This window comes from Schistocerca piceifrons, chromosome 1, assembly GCF_021461385.2.
Source record: "Schistocerca piceifrons isolate TAMUIC-IGC-003096 chromosome 1, iqSchPice1.1, whole genome shotgun sequence".
NCBI lineage: Eukaryota > Metazoa > Arthropoda > Insecta > Orthoptera > Acrididae > Schistocerca > Schistocerca piceifrons.
Window position 1 is genome coordinate 197,248,616 of NC_060138.1, and position 23,168 is coordinate 197,271,783.

General features: G+C 41.8%; 1 protein-coding gene across 1 annotated transcript in view; it reads right to left on the minus strand.

Annotated features, from left to right (window-relative positions):
• Positions 1 to 1,363: 1,363 nt before the first annotated feature.
• The window catches only part of LOC124799212, a 333,002-nt gene continuing 311,197 nt past the window's right edge, over positions 1,364 to 23,168 (minus strand). Inside the window, exons 30-33 of the mRNA XM_047262783.1 lie at positions 21,897 to 22,149; positions 21,242 to 21,434; positions 14,679 to 14,819; positions 1,364 to 1,511 (exon numbers count right to left, since the gene is read on the minus strand). Of these exons, the coding sequence (XP_047118739.1) occupies positions 1,364 to 1,511; positions 14,679 to 14,819; positions 21,242 to 21,434; positions 21,897 to 22,149 (735 nt within the window). The remainder of the gene's footprint in view (positions 1,512 to 14,678; positions 14,820 to 21,241; positions 21,435 to 21,896; positions 22,150 to 23,168) is intronic.

The window sequence follows — 23,168 nt, forward strand, 5'->3', positions numbered from 1 at the left end:
TCTAATGATGCCATTTGGAATCATTATTTTATTTATTAACCAAGAGCTTCAAAAGAACTTTTGCAATGGATTGAAAGGTATGTGCTGACATTCGATCAGGATAGAGCCAGTGAAAAATGCCGATAGTTCCCAACCGCAAGGTTGGACGAGTAGTACATCTTCGAGTAGTAAGATCTTTGACAGCTAACAGAGCTAGGTGCACGCGGTAAAAGTTTGAGTGGTGGTGAGGAGATGCGCACAGACAGCAGACGTGTTTCGAGTCGGAGCTAGATGCCTGCAGGAGGCAGCCAGGTCGTGACAGCATCAAAGCAAGAATTGGCGCTACGCACATAATAAGCTATATATTGATCGAAACTCGGCACATAACTGGGGAAACTAGAAAGAATAATTAATAAAATAGGTTTTCTTTGGTTAAATAATGTCTAAAAGCTAGATAGAAATCCCATTGTTGATGCAATAAGCGTTTTGTGAAACTTTCTCGTAAATCCATGCTATCGAAGTTTTTTTTAGTTTTTCACATGTGCCTTAACAGTTTGAACAATAAATATTTTTTAGATAAAAAAAAAGTTTTTTTAGTTTTTCACATGTGCCTTAAAAGTTTGAACAATAAATATTTTTTTGATAAAAAAAAACTTCGGTAGCATGGATTTACGAAAAAGTTTAACAAAACGCTTATTGCATCAACAATGGGATTTCTATCTAGCTTTTAGACATTATTTAACCAAAGAAAACCTATTTTATTAATTATTCTTTCTAGTTTCCCCAGGTATGTGCCGAGTTTCGCTCAATATATAGCTTATTATGTGCGTAGCGCCAATTCTTAATTTGATGCTGTCTCGACCTGGCTGCCTCCTGCAGGCATCTAGCTCCGACTCGAAACACGTCTGCTGTCTGTGCGCATCTCCTCACCACCACTCAAACTTTTACCGCGTGCACCTAGCTCTGTTAGCTGTCAAAGATCTTACTACTCGAAGATGTACTACTCGTCCAACCTTGCGGTTGGGAACTATCGACATTTTTCACTGGCTCTATCCTGATCGAATGTCAGCACATACCTTTCAGGATATGGCGTATGTGCAACATATATAGTAAATATTCATCACAAAAAAATTGTCCCCAATTGTTTTCTAAATGTGACGCACGAAGGGTTAATGTGTTGGGCTAAAGGAGAACAGAGGTGACGTAGTACTAACACTACCTGAAAAGCAGGAAAAGGAGAAGAGAACGGTGCAAGGGTATCATTAAATGATGTTAGGCTATACTGTAGTGAATGAGCGTTCAAATTGTGATTGGAGCTTGCGGGAGGGGCGCAGAGTCCCAGAGGGGACGGTGCTGAGGCGGCTGTAGACGCGGCCAGCTGTCGTTAGCAGTGGCCGGCGGCGAGGACGGCTGCGACCAGCGTTGTACACAGTAGGGCGGTCGCCCTGAGGGCGCCGGCCGCACCCCGCTCCCCTGACGCCTGCAGCACCACCGACTCGTGATGGCCCAGCGTCAGCGAGCTCACCGTAGACCTGCAGACACAATGCCACAGTGCGGGATCATTAGACCTTTCGTTGCTACAGACATGATCTCTGCACTCCGCTTTGAGCGCGGCTTTGAAGTGGCTGTACTGACTGCCGAACGCTGCTACCTGTGCTCGCTGAGAGACAGCGTCCCTGTTGCTGCCAAATAATTATCACCCGCTAATGGTCCAAGTTGAAGAATTGAATTAAAATTTATAGCACGACCGACACTCCTTGCTTACCAGGCCGGTATGCTAGCCGTTCAGCACCGCAGCACTGCAACTAATCCTGCTGTTTTTTTCTGATCTGGTCAAAAACGTTGAAAGTTACACAGACGCTGTCTTGAAAGAAATTGAAGAAATACATAAGACAAAGATAACACAGCTCATGAGAGCCGGCCGGGGTGGCCACGCGGTAAAAGGGGCTACAGTCTGGAACCGCGCGAGCGCTACGGTCGCAGGTTCGAATCCTGCCTCGGGCACGGATGTGTGTGATGTCCTTAGGTTAGTTAGGTTTAATTAGTTCTAAGTTCTAGGGGACTGATGACCTTAGAAGTTAAGTCCCATAGTGCTCAGAGCCATTTGAACCATTTTGAACAGCTCATGAGACTACATACATAAACAATAAATAATCAAAACACACACACAAGATTTATCCACGTTTTATGAATCTCACAGACACACAATTAAACAGTGAAGGAAAAGAGCTCATAGAAAAGGACTGAAATATAACGTGAATACAAAAGTAGACGATGAATACATAGAAAACCTCATAATAGAATCAGAAGCCATTCTAAAGCGAGAGGAGAAAAGTGGAAACAGCAATGTAAACACTGGGCTAACAAGGGAATTGATAAAAAAGAAATACATAAAATTATTACAGATACAAAAAAGCAGACTGACAAAAACAATAAAAAGACAGAATCCGAAACACTCAGAAAACTCAGAAAGAAAGTCCAAAATGAAAACATCGTTATTACTATAGGAGACAACGAAAATACAGTATTTCTTATACCCAAACAGCAATACATTGACAAAGCAAAAGTGTTCAGTTCACAAAGTAATATTAAAAAATTCAAATCAGACCTAACAAACATATTTCAGGTCAAGTTAAAGAATATGTTAAAAAATATAGACTACACACTGGATGACAGAAAACGTTAAATTAACACAGAACAGTACTAGAGTACCCACCATCCCATGCCAACCAAAAATCTATAAACCAAATATCCCAGTAAGACCCACTGTAAACTTCAAAAATGCTCCCACTTACAAACTTGCAGGACACATACTGAAAATACTGATAGAAACTTATAAAACAGAAGATGACAGAACTTTAAGGAACATCTCAGAGTTAATACAACTTAAAAAGATATAAAAATCCCAGACACAGCTACTCTACTCTCTTTTGACATAGAAAAAATGTACTCTAACATTCCAATAGCAGAAACAATAAATATCATAGAACAAAACCTGAAGGACAACAGCCAGCTACCAGATGAACACATCAAAGAAATACACAAGTTGCTGGAACTAATAACTGAACACAACTACTTTCATTTCAATGGGATCCCCGGCATCAGGAGCCCTACCAAACATTTTCATAAACCATGTAGGAAACTTAATTTTCAAAAATGTTATCAAAAAAATTGCAACATATTTCATTGGCTCAGATACAAGGATGACATCCTTTGTTTAATAGATGAACCCCAGGGAAAAATTGACCAGTTGCATACAGATATAAACACAATACACAGAAAGATAAGATTCACAATGGAAAAAGACCAGAACAACCAAATAAACATTTTAGCTATAACAATTAAAAAAAGAAAACAATCGGCACAGCTTTGAAATCCACTGCAAACCTACAACAACTGACACAATCCTACATCAGACTTATAATCACCCACACTCACAGAAACAATCAGCACTCAGATACATGCTTCATAGACTCAACACAGTACCACTCAGCACAAAAAATTACCAGGAAGAACTAGACATCATCACACAAATAGCAACAAACAATGGGTACAACAGGGATCTAGTCACCAAATTAAACAAAAAAATTAAAAACAAATACAGTCAGTGAACACAGTACATAAATACCCACAAACAACAGTACAATAAAACACTACACTAACAGGCAGAAATAGTGACAGAACAATAACGACACAAAGAATAAGATAGAAGATTCAAGATGGTGAACAATGAAATACAAGCACAAACTCACACTTAAAATAACAAATATTTTCAAACGACAAGGGATAACATAACATTCAAAACAGACAATTCAATTCAAAGGCACATTCCAAAAATAACAAGAAACACAGATATCTACGAAAAAGCAGGAATATATCCACTACAGTGCAACACATGTGATGGAAGGTATATAGGACAAACAAGCAGAACGTTTGACAGCCAGTACAAAGAACATATCACAGCATGGAAATATGGAACGAGCCCCTCAACTTTTGCAGAACATTTGAGAGAAAATAACCACAAAACTACACAGCATGGAAATATGGAACGAGCCACTCAACTTTTGCAGAACATTTGAGAGAAAATAACCACAAAACTACACAGCATGGAAATATGGAACGAGCCACTCAACTTTTGCAGAACATTTAAGAGAAAATAACCACAAAACTACACAGCATGGAAATATGGAACGAGCCACTCAACTTTTGCAGAACATTTAAGAGAAAATAACCACAAACCTACTACAAGAGAAAATGATATGAAAATAATTAGACTAAATAATGAAAGACATCTCCTAACATTACAGGAAACTTAACATAAATACAAAACAAAGGCTGAAAAGAAACAACCACCAAATGACCAAGTAAATTTGCCTAACAACTCATTGTTTACACTGATTTATCATATAATAGACAGAAATCCCAGGAAATGATTACACATCTGATTCCTCTCATAAGTATATACAGGACAATATAATAGTAATAATAATTATTATTTTTAAGAATAAATAAATGAATAAAAAATAGTAATCAAAATAAAATAAATAATTTTTATTTTATATAAAAAAATCTCTCTCCCTCTCTAATACACACACACACACACACACACACACACACACACACACATTCATTCACGAAACAGTTGAATGCAGAAAACTGAGAATGTTGGTAGCACATAGAAAAACAAATGAAACTCTGTATTAAAAAGATGGCAGTTATAGTGATGTGTAACGTAAACAGTGAACTGAAAGTGAACTATAAGATGTCAACCCGGTTGGCAGATGAGGAAAAGCAGTTTGCTTAGATGCAATGAGTTAGAAGTTACCTGTAAGGGCCTTTCCATTTCATAAAAAAATCTATACCCTAGATGTGAAACCATAAGCTATGTGTAAAAATGGACAAATTATGTAATATTTCAGGATACCCACTGAAGACGCCTTGTAAAAAAGGGGAAACGTGTTTGAGTGCATAAGTAATAACAAAAATTTCGATGTGCAGCACGCATAAAAGCATTTTCTTTGAAACAACAGCAAAAAAATTAACTTAAAAAATTTGAATTTTGCGCATCTTACAATTTTATATTTTTTCTCGATACAGGACTGAATTTCTTTTTGTTATTCATCAAATTTACTGCACTGTATCAGATTAACCAACACTCTGCTCGAAATTTTAAAGAGTTTCCAGAGGTAAAAACGCACTGTGTAAACTTCTTGTGTGGTTGATTTTAGCTTGTGCGTCACACTAAATTAAACGTGTGAAACATATCGAAATTTTATCTAAAATTGGGTGCGGAAGAGCATCTTATTTCGTTCTCGAGTAACCATTTTTTATATCTGAGAGACAAGTCACATGTAGTGTGTCCATGGAGACTTTCCGGTTACTAGGATTTATTTTCTCATCCGATTTTAAGAAAATTACTAACTGAAAAAATTTTGATTTTTGTACATTTACGGTCTGATTGCTTAGCTCGATAAAGGACTGAATTTCCTTCAGTTATTTGTCATAGCTATTCACTGCATCAAATTAAGTAATATATTGCACGAAATTTAAAAGATTTTGCAGAGATAAAAACGCATTCCGTAAATTTGGCGTAGCGTTCATTTTAGCTCGTTTAATGCAGTGTCTGAAAAGTAGATAATACATCGGTTTTATTTAAAATTGAGAGCAGAACGATATCTCATTTCGTTCTTGAGTTATCGATTTTTATATCCCATAGACAGTAGCGTGCAACACGCACATTTCATCCCCTGCGCATCGGGAATTATGTGCTCGTAACAATCGTCAGACATCATGAAGGTTTCAAGATATCGAAACAAGATTTTTTGCCCATGATAGCACTCAAAGAGGCACATATATTGTATGATAAACATTCGAAACTTCCTTATTCGCCGAGATACGGAAGCAACTCATCCATAGTAGTAAGAGGTCGGCAGCTCAGGGCCCATGTAGACGTCAATAGCATCTTTGGCGGAGCCAACGAGATATATGGGCCCTACAACGAACTTACGGCGTCACACTGGACGGCTTGTTCGCCACACTTCTCGAACGCTCGGCTCCGAGCAGGGCCCACAGGAAATCAGTATGTAATTGAAAAGGTACCTATTAGAAGTCTTACCTCTGACCTGTGCATTTAAACGTGCAGTCTAGAATTATTATATTCGTCTGAAATATTTACTCGTTCACTGCCACAGACGGCTGCTGGCACTCGTAAGACCTGCAGTGTCACGTGCTGTGACGTACGCACCATGGCCTTTCTCGTGGGCCTCGACTGCAGGAAAACCCAAGCGGCACACGTTTGTATGCCCACAAGACCTGCAGAACGGCGGAGCATGACATGCATATACGCACCCAGCAGCAAAAGGATTAGGAGCTGGCGTCCTTCGTGACGTCACACGCCTTGCTTACGATCATGTCTTTATAGGAAGTAAGCGAAATTATTTGTTTCTCTATTGCCGAAAGTTTAGTCGCTGCCTTGAAACGTCTTCCCCATTCAGCAGGTGTGGGCCGAATTTTTATATACATTATCAGTAACAACATCCAGATTCGTGGATTCGACGAATCTGTTCCGGCTTCAGAGTCGTATTTCAACCGCTTCCTGGGCCGACCTATATCCCTTGCCCCTTTGGATTTACAACACAAAACTTTTTTGGCATATCTTACTTGATCCATTCTGACTACATATTTCTTCCAGTTCTGCTTATATGAGTCAATTTTTTCTGTTATTTCAAATGTTTAAGAACATTTCTGACATCTGCGTTTCTTTTTTATAGTCTAGTCTTCATCCTTTTACTGATCTGAAGAATTTCATTTCTGAAATCACTATTCGATTTACATCTTCCTTTCTTGCTATCTAAGCCTCCGGTCTGTAAAGTAGCACTTGGACAGGCAGTGTTTTACATAATTTTATTGCATTTCTTTAGTTGTCTTTTTGTTTAATTTTATTTTAATTTTTCCACAGACTTCCTCAAATTTTGCTCTTTACTTTTTTGTATAGTATTGTATGGAACTGGGGACCTAGAAACGATCATCCCGCCGTAGCCCGCAGTGGTTCACATCCCCACAACAGGCTACAGCAGTCCACTCATCCCACCGCTGCCCCACGCCGAACCCAGGGTTACTGTGCGGTTCGGCCCACAGTGGACCCTCCAGGAACCTCTCATACCAGACGAGTGTAACCCCTATGTTTGGGTGGTAGAGTAATTATGGTGCACGCGTACGTGGAGAAAGTGTTTTCACAGCAATCACCGGCATAGTGTAACTGTGGCGGAATAAGGGGACCCAGCCCGCTTCGCCGAAGCAGATGGAAAACCGCCTAAAAAACCATCCACAGACTGGCCGGCACACCGGACCTCGACACTAATCCGCTGGGCGGATTCGTGCCCGGGTCCGGCACGCCTTCCCGCCCGGAAAGACTTCTTTGTGTCATAATGATGGTCAAAGGAAATTTCGCAGTTCACTTAGTTAAACAGGTCTCCTTGATCGATGATTTTCTTTTTTGTTACTATTTTTAGCACACCTGTTGTCTTCCTCGGAATGCTATTACTTTTGTCTTTTCTATAGAAATTATGTAATTACAGTTTTAGCCAATTTGGTTCAATTTAAAACCTTTATTTGCAACTCTTCTTCTTAAATGGCAATTATATTCTAGTCGTCAGCACACATTAATATCTTTATATAATCGTCCTTATTTTTTTTATTCTTTTGATGTTTTTTGCTCCTTCATTGCATTATTTAATCATGTCATTTATGTGTAAACTGAATTATAATAAGGTTAATTACATCGAACGAAAAATTAGAGAAATTTATAAGAGGAAAAAAAGGAAGCATCTCTAAAATACGTACAAAGAAGAACGCTAGGATTAAAAACAGCATAGAAATGAAAATGAGCAATTATGAACTGATAATTTAAAAAGCACACACAGCAAGCTGGAACAGATGAACAGCGTTATCGGTCGTTACAGTCGTTAAGGCCACAACTTTTGCGGCGTGCGGTCAGCCGGCGAGGCCGGCTGTTGTTCCCGCGGCGCGGTCGGTAGGAGATCAGCATTAAGTATAGTACGGTTTGTCGCGTAAGTTATTTCTAACGTACATGACATAAACACTTGAAAATAACAATAAATTGCTCACGCATATCAAGTAAGGGCATGGTGAAACTTCGTTCTTTAGTTGTTCAATCATTTCTGACACCTACATAGGAAACTGCTCATAATATTCCGTAGTTCCATCTGAGAAATGGCATCAATTTCTTCACGATCCATAGCTTCAAGTCATTTAAACTGTATGGATTTCATTTCTACACTTTCTCTTTTAATGTTCACCCAGAGATAAAAATATCAGGGGATTAAATTGGGGTAACGAGGAGGCCATAAGTTGTTACTGATAACTCTATCTTGAAACACGTCATGAACTTCCTGTAATGAGAAGTTGGCTATATTTGCCATCACAGAGTGCTGCTGAGATCACGAAAGCACGTCATCCCTCAGTTAATTGGCTAAAAAAGGCCATAAAATGTTTTCCATAAAAAAATACGACCTATTATTATCTCACTGCTAATAGCATACCGACTCCTATTTTTGATCATACAGGTTGGCCTCGTGAATTACGTTAGACTTTTCAGAACGTCAGTAACGGTTACTTTGTGAATTAACGTATCCACTTGGATGGAAGCATAATTTGTCTGAAAAGAAACGCAGGTGGAGGTCAATTTCTCCGTCATGCAATCTATTCAAAATGCATTCACAAAACCGCAATATTTTATCAGGGTTACAAATTTTAAGTCTCTACACTGCAGTTGGCTGTAACTTCAGTAACTTTGTAGCCGTTCAGAGAGAACCACAGCCAATTCACATTTGCTGAGAAAGGGGTCGATCTGGTTTCCTAGGAGACCTTTCCAGAGCATGCCCAGTGTTATCCAGACTATCTTCTGTGAGTACTTTACGTACCTGTTTACGAAATTTATTTATGAATCCATGAATCTTACTCCAGTTAGAAACTTGAACATCAAGAAATTCCTCTTAAAATAATCTCCGTACAGTAAGTGATGATTCTGTATGCATTTATGACTCATACATCAATATTCTTTGGTGACTAGGATAATTATCTTTTGACATTTAACGTGGAACACTTTCAGTTAATACGCTACATTGCGGCACGCAACATACAAGACCAGTCTGCACAAGATTTCTTCACAAACGAAGGCCTTGCACCAGAGGGTAAATATAATCCCCTCCAGACCTGCTGCCAGCTGCCTGCTGGAGGGAGAAAAAAAAATCCCTGCCAAGCAGTTGCGTTAAGGATTGACATTGCATAAGTAACTTACAAAATTACATTCATGGACAATTCCCTACAAAGCAATCAAACATTTAAATACACAAAAAAGAACACATTAAACATTAACACAATCAACGTAAAACAATGGGACGAACGTTATAAACACGGTATGACAATACCTTAACGGGAGAAGCAGAGACGTATGAAGGTAGGAAACGAGTAGATGTACCGACATTATCAGAATTAGAACAAGCCTTAAAAACAATGAAAAAAAAGGCAGCTTGTATAATGGCTTAACAGCCAGATATTACAATACGGTGGGATCCTCCTTAACCAAGATTTTTTTACACACACAGAAGCAATAATTCTTGATCAGTTTACAAACTGCTGTGCGTCATACACAAATAAAAATTTAGAAGCGAAACACAGAAATTTCGCCTTACGCTATACTTACAAGGGAACCTCCCCATCGCACCCCCCTCAGATTTAGTTATAAGTTGGCACAGTGGATAGGCCTTGAAAAACTGAACACAGATCAGTCGAGAAAACAGGAAGAAGTTGTGTGGAACTATGAAAAAAAGAAGCAAAATATACAAACTGAGTAGTCCATGTGCAAGATAGGCAACATCAAGGATAATGTGAGCTCAGGAGCGCTGTGGTCTCGTGGTTAGCATGAGCAGCTGCGGAATGAGCGGTCCTTGGTTCAAGTCTTCCCTCGGGAGAACAGTTTACTTTCTTTATTTTCGCAAAGTTATGATCTGTCCGTTCGTTCATTGACGTCTCTGTTCACTGTGTTTTGCGACCGCACCGCAAAACTGTGCGATTAGTAGACGAAAGGACGTGCCTCTCCAATGGGAACCGAAAACATTTGATCGCAAGGTCATAGATCAACCGATTCCTCCACATGAAAACACGTCTGATATATTCTATACGACACTGGTGACGGCATGTGCGTCACATGACAGGAATATGTTGTCGACCCACCTAACTTGTACACTGGGCGAATGGGTAGAAAGATTCTTCTACCTTGCCCGATTTAGGTTTTCTTGTGGATGTGATAATCACTCCCAAAAAAGTGATGAAAACATAAACTGAAAATAAAAAGTTAAACTCTTCATCCGAGGGAAGGCTTGAACCAAGGACCTTTCGTCCCGCAGCTGCTCAAGGCCTATCCACTGTGCCAACATATAACTAAATCTGAGGGGGGGTGCGATGGGGAGGTTCCCTTGTTAGTATCGGCCTCGATGGCGCATCAGTTTTAGTATCCAGCAGTATAGCAGCATAAACGTACCAGTTAACATAGGGCTGGAGCCATCCGCTTGCGAGATAATACCGAAACGTGGTCAGCAGTTGCCAATCATCTCAGTACGAAATATTCTCCTAGTTAGCACAAAATTACTTGAATTTAAACTTTACGGTAAAGTCCCCATCTAATTTTGCTCAAATTTCATTCATGGTCCACAGTTGGGTAACTGGTTCCGTGCATGATGCGGCACTGGCGCGGTTTTGCTGCTAATGTAAGACGATATCTATTGCAGCAATACGTTCCAACGTGGACAAGTCACGCAGGGTCTGTACCTGGACCTCTAACATCAGCTAACCTCTATCCTCAGGACTATTCTTCCTGGGGAACTCAAAAGTGAAGTAAACAGCACTTGCGTTTCTCAGGTTGAAGAAATGTAGCTGCCTTTCATGATATTCGCGAGGATTCGCAAGTGTTTGAAGGGATTCATACCTCGCTGCAAACACGAATGCAGTATTGCATCCAAATGCGAGGATAAACGGGAGTGTATTGTAACATGTAGCGAGCTGAACCAGCATTGTATTTCTTGTTATGATAAGCCGTGGGGAAAGTCTCCGCCCTTTAAAACACATTAGTACTGAATAGTAAAATATTCACTACGCTTGTCGGCCCTCTTTTAGAATACTGCTGCGCGGTGTGGGATCCTTACCAGATAGGACTGACGAAGCACATCGAAAAAGTTCAAAGAAAGGCAACACGTTTTGTATTATCGCGAAATATGGGAGAGAGTGTCACAGAAATGATACAGGATTTGGGCTGGACATCATTAAAAGAAAGACGTTTTTTGTTGCGACAGAATCTTCTCACGAAGTTCCAATCACCAACTTTCTCATCCGAATGCGAAAATATTTTGTTCACACCAACCTTCATAGGGAGGAACGATCACCACTATAGGTGTTCATTCTTTCCGCGCGCAATACGATATTGGAAAAATAGAGAATTGTGAAGGTGGTTCGATGAACCCTCTGACAGGCACTTAAATGTGATTTGCAGAGTATCCATGTAGATGTAGATGTAGATGAAAGGTTCTTAACAACCCATTGGCAGTTTTCTCGCAGATGGGTGGTTTGTGGGCCATGTTTACTAGAACGTTTCTTCTTCTATTCGTCTGTCATTTTTTCGCTGTCAATTGGGACACGCTCTGTATACATCGGGCGTTTCACAATTCCTATTACACTCTGTTGTAAGGGTTGTAGAGGGGATGCGGCCAACAAAGATGTGATAAAAAAAACAAATGTTCGGAAACGCGCCGTTTGAATATACAATAAGTTTGAAGCTTGGACTGCGTCCAAATCTCTCGCTTCACCGTGCACACACAATCTGAAAAGGGGGCTCCGTCACTGTTTTAAGTAAGTCATCACATAAGCCTTTCATCAGACTACATTAACGGCTGCAAGAAACTGGTCGTTCGCTACCAGGAGGGTTGACTGGTGTTCCATGGACTCTACACTTTGATGAGAACGTCTTACGTCACGTAGAAGAGAACCCGATGACGAGTACTTGAAACATTGTGTATACCATGGGATCCTGCAGATCACACAGGTCGGAGCTCAGGGCCTTTGCTGTGTGCGTACTGCGAAGCTGGGGACTTGAGAAAGTGATTCGATCTTCAAACTTATTTTACATCCAAACGGTACATTCCCGGCCATGGGTTGCTTACCGAATCATTATCTACTACGTACCCTCTACAACTTGTGAAAGCCTGTAATTGAAGTAGCGAAACAAGCTGTATACTTCTATGTGATTTTACTTTCCAGCACAACTCTGGAACGCCTGACACAACTGTAATTGCTTCATACACTACGTGATAAAAAGTATCCGGACACCTGGCTGGAAATGTCTTACAAGTTCGTGGCGCCCTCCATCGGTAATGCTGGAATACAATATGGAGTTGGACCACACTTAGCCTTGATGCCAGCTTTCGCTCTCGCAGGCATACGTTCAAGCAGGTGCTAGGTTTCTTGGGGAATGGCAGCCCATTCTTCACGGAGTGCTGCACTAAGGAGAGGAATCGATGTCGATCGGTGAGGCCTGGCACGAAGTCGGCATTCTGAATTTTCCAAAAGGTGTTCTGTAGGATTCACGTAAGGATTCCGTGCAGAGCAGTCCATCACAGGGATGTTATTGTCGTGTAACCACTACGCCACAGGCCGTGCGTTATGAACAGGTGCTCGATCGAGTCGCCATCCCCGAATTGCTCTTCAACAGCGGGAAGCAAGAAGGTGCTTAAAACACCAACGTATGCCTGTGCTGTGGTATTGCCACGCAAAACAACAACGGGTGCAAGCACCCTCCATGAACAAATACGACCACACCCAAACACCGCCGCCTCCAAATTTTACTGTTGGCACTACACACGCTGACAGATGACGTTCACCGGTCATTCGCCATACCCACACCCTGCCATCGGATCGCCACATTGTGTATCGTGATTCGTTACTCCGCACAACGTTTTTCCACTGTTAAATCGTCCAATGTTTACGCTCCTTACACCAAGCGAGGCGTCGTTTGGCACTTACCGGAGTGATGTGTGGTATATGAGCAGCCGCTCGACTATGAAATACAAGTTTTCTCACCTTCGGCCTAACTGTCATAGTACTTGAAGTGGATCCTGATGCAGTTTGGAATTCCTGTCCGATGGTCTTTATAAATGTCTGCCTATTACACATTACGACCCTCTTCAACTGTCGGCGTTCTCTGTTAGTCAATAGACGACGTCGGCCTGTACGCTTTGTGCTATACGTCTTCCTTCACGTTTCCACTTCACTATCACATCGGAAACAGTGGACCTAGAGATGTTTATGTGTGTGGAAATCTTGTGTACAGACGTGTGACACCTCAATCACCTGATCAAGTTCGAAGTCCGTGAGTTCCACAGAGCGCCCCATTCTGCCCTCTCACGATGTCTAACGAGTACTGAGGTCACTGATATGGAGTATCTAGCAGTATGTTGCAGCAAATTCACTTAATATGAAAAGTATATGTTTTTGGGGTTATCCGGATACTTTTGATCACATAGTGTATGTAGTTTGATATCACTAACCCCTATTTTAAGTGGTGGCGTTAGGAACCATAATTTTGGAACCGCAGGAATCATTTCAACTAAACTACACACGCAGGGTGATACAGAACTCTACAACTACAGAACTTTCAGAGGTAGTATATGGAAGCGAACGAGAAAAAAAAGTCTAACAAATCTGGACTCTAAAACGCATGTCTTAAGAACTATGAACACTTGCTTTACTTTCCTTCTCGTGAAACACACTTATTCTAATGGGCAAGTGCTTACAGCTCTTAAGATATTCATTTTAGAACCCGTGTTTACCGGACATTTTTCTCCTGTATTGGTCCGTATTACCTCCTCCCAAAATACCGAAAACAAAGATTCAGTAGAAGAGGTGTGTTTTACAGTATCAAAGACGAACAATTGTTCATAGCTCTTGAAGTACGCATTCAAGAGCCCATGTTCACTGCACTTTTCTTTTTTTCTTGGTCCATTCTACCATCTCCGAAAGTTCGTCGGTGGAGTTTTCTTTCTCCCTGTATATGACTTTCTATCTGGAAAGGGTAAGTCAACAGCAGCGCGTTTAGATACGGATCAGGGTGTGAAACGTTTCGAAAACTGCAGCGATTAGTGTTGGGTCCGTGATTTTCGGTGTCGCTAACTGTCCTGATGACAATGAACATCTATGTGTGGCCGAAACAGGAAAAGTCGATACATACAGCACAAGTATGCGTACAGAAAAGCATAAAGAAAGAATCAATTTTTCGCAGGAAGCGGCAACAAACGGTCTACTCACAGAACTGTAAACTGGCGAGGATGAACAACACCATTTTTGTTATTTTGCTTAAGTTTATCCAAAAGACTGTGAAAAAAGCTGGAATTAATCGTGAACATTAAGGTCCACTCACGAACAAGATAGTCTTAAAAATAATAGCTAATTCTTTACGGGTACAAGTAATGACTTGGCACATAAAAAGGCAGTATTAGAGCATGTAAGTAGGAACATCTCCGCCAGTTGGGTAAAGCAGTTCCACGATCACACTGACAAATGAAAGGCAGTTGCGTGGCTGGTTGTGTTCGGTGGAATGTACAGTGTATATATTGTGAGGAGCGAGTACTCACCCTTCGGTCAGAGGGCTGCTGATGGAACTGGTGAGGACGGTGAAGTGATGGGCGAGCGGCAGCATGGCCTTGAGGTCGACCGACTGGTTCTCCGTCCCCAGGTTCACCGCCACCAGCAGACTGTCCTCGCCAGCCAGGGTCCTTTCGACACAAACAGCGAACCGATCAGTCAGATCCATGAGCAGCTACAGCCAAATGTCGTGACGACACCTACTTCCTTTGCCGAGATAGCTAGCAGAAGCCTGTGCGGTGTGACGCTCGACTCGGAGGTAAGCTAGTTCGTATCTTTCGATAGGACACGTTGCACCTATAATCGTGTATCTGTCTGTCTTCTTCGTATCTGTCTTCTTCGTGGACCTTAGCTATGTACGCAGTGGCCTCCCACGCGCGTGTCCCCCGGCCCAAAAATCGTTCAAATGGCTCTGAGCACTATGGGACTTAACTTCTAAGGTCATCAGTCCCCTAGAACTTAGATCTACTTAAGCCTAACTTAAGGACATCACACACATCCATACCAGAGGCAGGATTCGAACCTGCTACCGTAGCGGTCGCGCGGTTGCAGACTGTAGTCTTAAAAGATATCCACATTCAATTACATTGCGGCGTACATTGCAACAACGTTAAACTTCAGTATCCATTAACGGGCCGGCCGCGTTGGCCAAACGGTTCTAGGCGCTTCAGTCCCGAATCGCGTGACTGCTACGGTCGCAGGTTCGAATCCTTCCTCGGGCATGGGTGGGTGTGATGTCCTTAGGTTAGTTAGGTTTACGTAGTTCTAAGTTATAGGGGACTGATGACCTCAGATGTTAAGTCCCATAGTCCTCAGAGCCATTTTAACCATTAACGGGATGGACCGCAGTATGGCGCAACCTTCATCAGTCTTACCCCCCTCCCCCCCCCCCCCCCCCACATCAGCACGAGCGACATGGTATCACGTCGTCTCTGGAAAATTTGCCACTAACCAGCGTTTACATGCAACTGGTTTGATTGACACTTCTTTATTCTCCACCTGTCATTCGGTGGACGATGTCGCCCATCGCCTTACCTGCGTCGATTTTTGTGAAGTCTGGACGCTGGGGCGGCAAATGGTAACCTGTTCCCTCCGTGCCCCTCGATCCGTGGTCGACTCGTATGCTTTAATTCGCCGGGAGGACGTGTTTTCCAGGAGCCAAGACTCATGCGATAGTATGGGACAGAGGATGGATGGTAGCCTACCTTTATGAAGACCGGGTAAAATAGCGGCTCGGTCTTTGGATACTACTACAGAATGCACATACCGTGATTGAAAGACGTCTGCGCTACCACTCCTATGTCGCTGATTGCCTCCGTAGGTTTTACACGATCCCCCGCTCAGCTGGAATGTGCCTGGGGCATTTGGCCCGATTGATATCTATGGACATTTCTAACACCCCTTTACGTTACTTCAAGCCCCCTTCTCCCCTAGCTACCACTCCTGTGACACACCGGAATTTCATGACTAGAACTGAGTGTCTTCTTGCTTAGCTTTTACTTTTTACATATTACAGTCATCTACAATCAACGCTTAGAATATAGGAAAGCTGCAGTGCCAGAAGACAGTAGCGAAATGCAGAATGACCTGCATAGAATAGACCACTACACAAGCTCGGATGGAGAAAGAGTATCGGCCTGGCATCCCCTTTAGTCATTTAGCAAAATCGTGGTAAATCTACATCTGGATGAGCGGACAAGAATTTGAACCACTGTCTTACCAAACACGAGTCCAGTGTTAGAACACTGCGCCCTCTCACTCAGTAATAACGAAAAAACGTTCCGACGATTCACAAACCGATGACGAACATGAGTTTGTCCTTTACGCAGGCGCAGGTCCAAAGTTTGGTTCTGGTAACACTATTGATACTCTGCTCCACTCTTCCACTTCACACAAACGTAACTTACCGCGATGCTCAACTTAGATATCTATGAAACGTCTTAATACTATAATAAAAATAATAATGTATTTATATCGGTGCATCGCTTTGAAGAAGACATTGTAAACAGAGAAATGAACCTCCTGAAATGCATTATCACCAAAAATTTGAGAAGTGCAAATGGATGCTATTGATTTAAGAACTGTCATAGCAAAAGTCTCCCACAATTCTCACAATGTCGTAATTTACACAACAGAAGACTGAAGTGAGCATTCACCATAACCACTGAAACGTCCTGGAAGATTCAAGCTGCGTACTGGATAGGGACTCGGACCTAGGACCTTTTCATTTTGCCATCAAGTGGCCTACCGACTGAACCTATCCAAGCACGACAACCGACCCATCCTCACAACTTTACTGTGTCGTGAGTGTGGGATGCCCGCGTAAGGAATCGGTCGCATGTTTCTAGTCCCGGTCCGGGACACAATTGTATTTGCGAGGAAGCGCACAATCCGCTATAGAGTGAAAATGTATTCCGGACCATTATCAGCGTCTGACTAAGCACAGGTCTGCAGACTGGCTATGGAAGTGTGTAAATGAGGACAATGCTGCATCTTAAGGGGGACGTTCGTGAAAACACAAACTATTTGAAAGATGTAAAAGAGGCACCAAATCCACAATTTTTAAGACGTGGCGATGAACTTTTGTACCATTCTTTACATGAAATTAACACATTTATTGTTGAGTTCCTTGGTTATATATGTTTAATTTTTTATGGAATTTAAAAATTTTACTTTCAATAAATAATATACATATCAGTTTCTCATAAACTATTCAATAGATTTCTACAAAACTTTGTCTATGTAACCTCTTTCAATATAGTAAGCTTCTCTCATGAGCTTCTTTGAAAACATATCGAATACGAGAATTTTAATAATTTTTTAATTGTAGTTCCGTAAGAATAATATAAAATCGACGAAAAATTCCAGGCACTGTGCCCCATATCTCAGTTTGCACTCACAATTCCGAAATTTGCTCTTGACACAACGTTTATTGAGTTCATAGAAATAAGCGTACAAATTTTCATAATTCTAGCCTTCATATATTCCGGGAAAAATGTACGTAAACCTTAAAAACATAATTTTCACAAAAGCAATTTAATGTTCAATCTAACGCGTTTTTCCTTACTTAACCTCTCCATAACGCCTCAGATTTGTACTCACAGTACTCTTTCCCTCCACGGATTTTCTTCTGGTTTCTTGTTTTCTACCTTCTTTCCTTTTCCAGGTTTTGAATTGACTTTTCAGCTGCAGAGAGGTGCTGTAAACCTACTTTTCTCAAGATGTTTGACACCTTCAGGTCAAGGCACACAGAATTAAAATATTTAGGCAAATAAAAGAAGCTTACTCTGCCCACCGTTCGCTCTTTTTCTCGAAAAGTAAAAAGTTGCTGAATACTATAAAAAGATCACCAATATTCTCCTTTGGATTGTAATTTTTTGAGAATTTGCTCAAAAATTATTTTGTAATCGAGGATCATACGACTATTTGGGCGTCACGAATAGTCAGTGTTAAATGGCGAAAAATGAGACTGCAGAATTCTAATTTTCAGGCTAGTTTGTCCGTTTTCAAGAGCTGCAAACAGATAAAGGCAGAAGCAGCAGATAAGCTACTTTCTGTTTTTATCGTAAACTTGCTAAGTTTTAACTTTCCTCCTCATATGACACACATTTCTTGTGGCTCCTCCCCTGTTTCATCTTTTAAAGCAAATGGGGCGTTGTACCACAGTAGAATACTTCCTTCGTAAAATACTTCCAGACGAGGGTTGGTGCCACTCTGTAAAACAACTGATGTACGATGGCGACAGTGAAAAACTATTATATAGTCGAGATGCAATAAGTGTTGCACACTGCATGCACACGCGTACCATCTAATAGGTCACGCCGTATAGTAAAAGGTTCGTTATTGCCTCTGTAACGCCGTGCCGATTCCTATGCCTTGTGTTCGTTGCTAATTCATGTCGGCATTGTTATTAAAATAACACTGGCTGCTTTCCAGCTTTTCTATCGTAAAGCAATATTGTAAAGCAATTTAAATTTGTCAAAAGTCACTCATTTCTTCTTCTTTTTTTTAAAAATGTTGAAATGGGACTGTCCTATTTGTCATGACGATTTTCATAAAGTTTTGGGCATAAATGTGAATGAAGTTGCGAATTTGATAAATGTATTCATCGTCTATAGTATTGACATAATCTTAATTCTTTGTAATGCTGTGTTTGAGACCAGAGATGTTGACCAGAGAGGTTAACTTTGCTTTGTCAGAGTAAGCAGGTGACTAGCAGTAACAGAGTGTGTTGGAAAGTCTGGCAATGTACTTGGTTTAAAACGGATGGAAGCTGGCCTGCTCTGTAGTAAAGGCAGTATTGTTACAAAGGTTTTTTGTAATAGTCTGTTTTGAGAATACATATTGAGCAAATAAGATTATATTAACGGAAGACTAATAAAAGTCACTTTAAGATAGTTCACATTTTTATATTTGTAACTGTGTAGCTTCTAATTGTCAGCAGTGTGACTGAAGTTTGCTATAGAAATTATGTAATGAAACGTATTGTTTTGTCTTATAGTTGAAACAAGTTTCACAGGAGACAGTTGCACACATGAGAGTTATTAAGAAATATTTCGTTAACTTCTTTAGGTGTAAGAAAAGGTGTACTCCTGTTATGGCTTAATGAAGTACAGTTAAACTCTGCGTCTTCCTTCTCGTTTATCAGCCGTTAAGATTAGTTTCCCATTTTCCCATTTTCGTTTACTTTCATGACTCTTTTTGAGTACTCGCATTGAGCATCGCGATACGTGTACTGAGAAGCATTCACGAAAACTGGTAAGGTACCGTTTTGCATTGCACATCGCAAGTACGGCAAATGAAATTAGATTTTTGACAGTCACTTCATTATTCCTAATAGCAATAAGTTGCAGAGCAGGAGAAAGTTCCATGGACACAGGTAGGCCAATAATTTTAATTACCACCAAAGTTAATGTTCGCTGCAGGGCACAGTGATTGGCAGAGTGTAGTTGTGAAAATAATACCAGTATCAATTCAGGGCTTAATACCAGTGAAATATTTTTGTAAAGTGCAACTTGTGTATTTTCAAGCAGTTTTGTCAGGAAGTCAGATCCGTTAATTTTTATGTTCATTTCCTGTGTAATTACAATAACTGTTGTGCCGCAGTGACTTTTTGCAAGACTAAAGAGAAAGATTAGCATTATTAAGGGCCAACATTTTACATTAAGTAATTTTGATTTGCAGTCAGATGGCGTATGTAAGTTTCATTGAAAAGGTATTGCTTTCTTGCAGACCAAGTGTTTGATGTAACAGCTAGTCTGGATTTCGCATCGTGTAGCGTGGCTCCACATATTTCCTTTCAAAAACAACTTTTCACATAATTCTCTTGCCCTGCGTCCAGACTTATACGTTTGGATGTCAAAAATAGGTCTTACACACCAGCTTGACTATTACGAACACGAATTCGAATATATACGAAATTTTCAAAGTGCATCTAAGAACCAAAAATTTTACCACCGCAGCTAGGGCTAATCGATATCTTGCTTGTATTACCTGGTTATCAGGAAAAATAAAAAAAAGAACACCTGTTATAATTGAGGCCAGACAAATACCGAGAAATACTGGTTATTCAGAACTGAAATACCAGTACAGGTTTTAACAGACCAGTTTTCCCGTCCCAACTTGCCATTACGTTAACTGATGAAAGTGGCGATAAGAAGGGCATCCAACCACAAAGTTAAGCAGCAAAATTGGTACGACTAGATAAGCGTTAAGAAAGAGAAATGCAATGTGCGTATGGCATTTGTGTCTGGGATCTGTCTTCTGGGGAAAAGATGGATGTCTGGTGCAAGTCAATTTAGTTGATGCCATTTCGGTGACTCACATGTCGTTGATAACGATATGACAACGATCTAGTCCTGATCGGAGAAAATCCCCGACTCGGCTGGGAATAGAACCCGAAGACCATGATCTGCTGACACTAACAAAGAGAGAGAGAGAGAGAGAGGGAGAGAGAGAGAGAGAGGGGGGGGGGGAGGGATTTTTAAAGTGAACTTCCACCAGAGAGTGATACAGTAAATGTGCTGGCATAAGCTGGCGCCAGCACAGCACGCGCTGTAGAGGTTCCGAGAAGATCGATAGACGCCAATGACAGACCCACAGGAAATGCGCCGCCAACGCCCTCTCGGCCGTTACAATTTAAATCGTCGCTGCAGACCAGAGAGCCACTCTGTCGCAGTCTGTTGCACCGAGTAAGTTCGAGTCTGTCATCCACGAGTCAATGAGCCGGAGTTACAGTCACAGCCTCTAGCACAGAATCAGGCAGCGTGTAGCGACCAGAATAGTGTACATAGCGGACTTTGTTCTTCACCGGCAGTGAGGCTAACGTGAACTATTACAGAGAGCTTGTGCCACAACGACTGCCTTGAGTTAAGTAATTTTCTGTTTTTATGGATAACGAACCCAGCTAATATACGTGTGCAGTTAGTGCTATAGAAAGAGGATAGCGGCCACCAAACAACAACCTCTACTGCCGCCCCCCCCCCCCCCCCTTTGGTACAAGCGTACAGAGACATCGATATGACAGAAAAATAATACTGTGCGTGAAGTATACCTAGTGAAAGCAAAGACACTGCCCAGGGCGAACGTCTCGGTGGCGCCCCTCTGCGCCACCCTCTGTTTGCGGGCGGTGGCCAGCTTCTGGTAGACCTTGAAGTGGCTTCGCTCGGCCGCTTTCTGCGCCTCCAGGTTCAGAGTCTCGTAGTTCTCATGCACCGGCAGCCACGTCGTCTCGTTGCTCGAGAAGCCTGCACACACGCAAGGTGATGAGCCTGTTTAATAGCGCGTTGGTCCACCTTTGGAATGCAATACAGAAGGCCTTCCACCTTCGCCAGCTAAAGTATTTCAAAATTTTATCAGAATGAAGTTTATAAGTGTCCCAGATTGGTGTTGGAAGTGGCGCAACAGAGGATGTGGAACGATGCCATTTAGAGAACGTAACTCAGACGCCGCGATTTGATAAACACTCTATGCTGCATGACTCATTTGAAAAACTCACACTTCATCTCTGAGTGCCTACAGGGCCTAGTTGTACAATAAGTAAAAATGAACATTGAAAATTACTAATGAGCTCACGACAGTGGCGGATCGATGTGGCACCGATCCGCCATTGGCCTGATAAATAACTATTAAATAATTTTATTGAGTACTGTGCCATCGCTGTCGGTTTCCTAAACAAGTATGAATGGTGCGGGAAGGGCATTACGGACCTGCGCTCGTCGTGCTGTCCCATTGAAAGGCGGTCCTGCAGGGATCCCTTGACCTGCCCAAAGTGACACCATCGTGGCAGCCCTGCGGGTCGTGCGCCACCTCGCACGTCATGTTGTAGTTGTCCTCCATGCCGATCTCTTCTCCGTTGTAGGTGACGGCGGTTCCCGGCAGCAGTGTCACCAGCATGTTCAATCCGTCCACCAGCTCTGGGCTGTACCGGCTGGCCACTCGCGGCTGGTCGTGATTTCCAATCTGAAACCATTATAAACACCGGTGCTTTTTCTATTGCGACTTTGTTCACAGGCTGACAGTGCATTATGTTACTGACAAAGTCAGTTTCCTCAGTTACATGGTCAGAGCATCTGTTCGAAAATGTTCAAATGTGTGTGAATTCCTAAGGGACCAAACTGCTGAGGTCATCGGTCCCTAGACTTACACACTACTTAAACTAACTTACGCTAAGAACAACACTCACACCCATGCCCGAGGGAGGACTCGAACCTCCGGCGGGAGGGGCCGCGCAATCCGTGTGACATAGCGCCTCTAACCGCGCGGCCACTCCGCATCTGACTAACATGAAGAGAAGTTGTGTTCAGTTTCTGGTACTGCCATGTATTTTTCGCAGGTGAGAGGACTGCAGAAGGGTCCTTTCGGCCTCTCTGGTCGTTTCAGTTAATGTTCGAATAAAAAAATTCAACTATTTTTAAGTACGTGATTAATCCTAGAACTTCTAGAGCAATTAATCCAAATAACGTGTAATACTAAGTAGGATACACACGAGGGGTAGCCATAAGGCTAGGTTATCACCTCTAAAACTGAAGCTGCAGTAATGAAATTTGGTGATTCGGTTATGCATTCTTTCATGTTCACCCGTCGTTGTGACACATTTCTCCCGAGATGAATGAGTTAGCGAACACATTAGTTGCGGAAGTCTTCATTTTTGCTGTTCACGAAACGTTCACTTCATAAATGACCTCGTCGTCATTCTGAAAATTGTACTCACTTAAAGGTGTCTTCATCAGCGGAAAGAGAAAGCAGTCATTTTGTTTGTCATGTCAAAAAAAGAGAATTCGAGAGCGAAAAATGGCTCTGAGCACTATGGGACTTAACAGCTGTGGTCATCAGTCCCCTAGAACTTAGAACTACTTAAACCTAACTAACCTAAGGACATCACACACATCCATGCCCGAGGCAGGATTCGAACCTGCGACCGTAGCAGTCGAGAGCGAGAAAAATTTGATAACTTAAATCAGCTGGAGACCGAAGGCCTC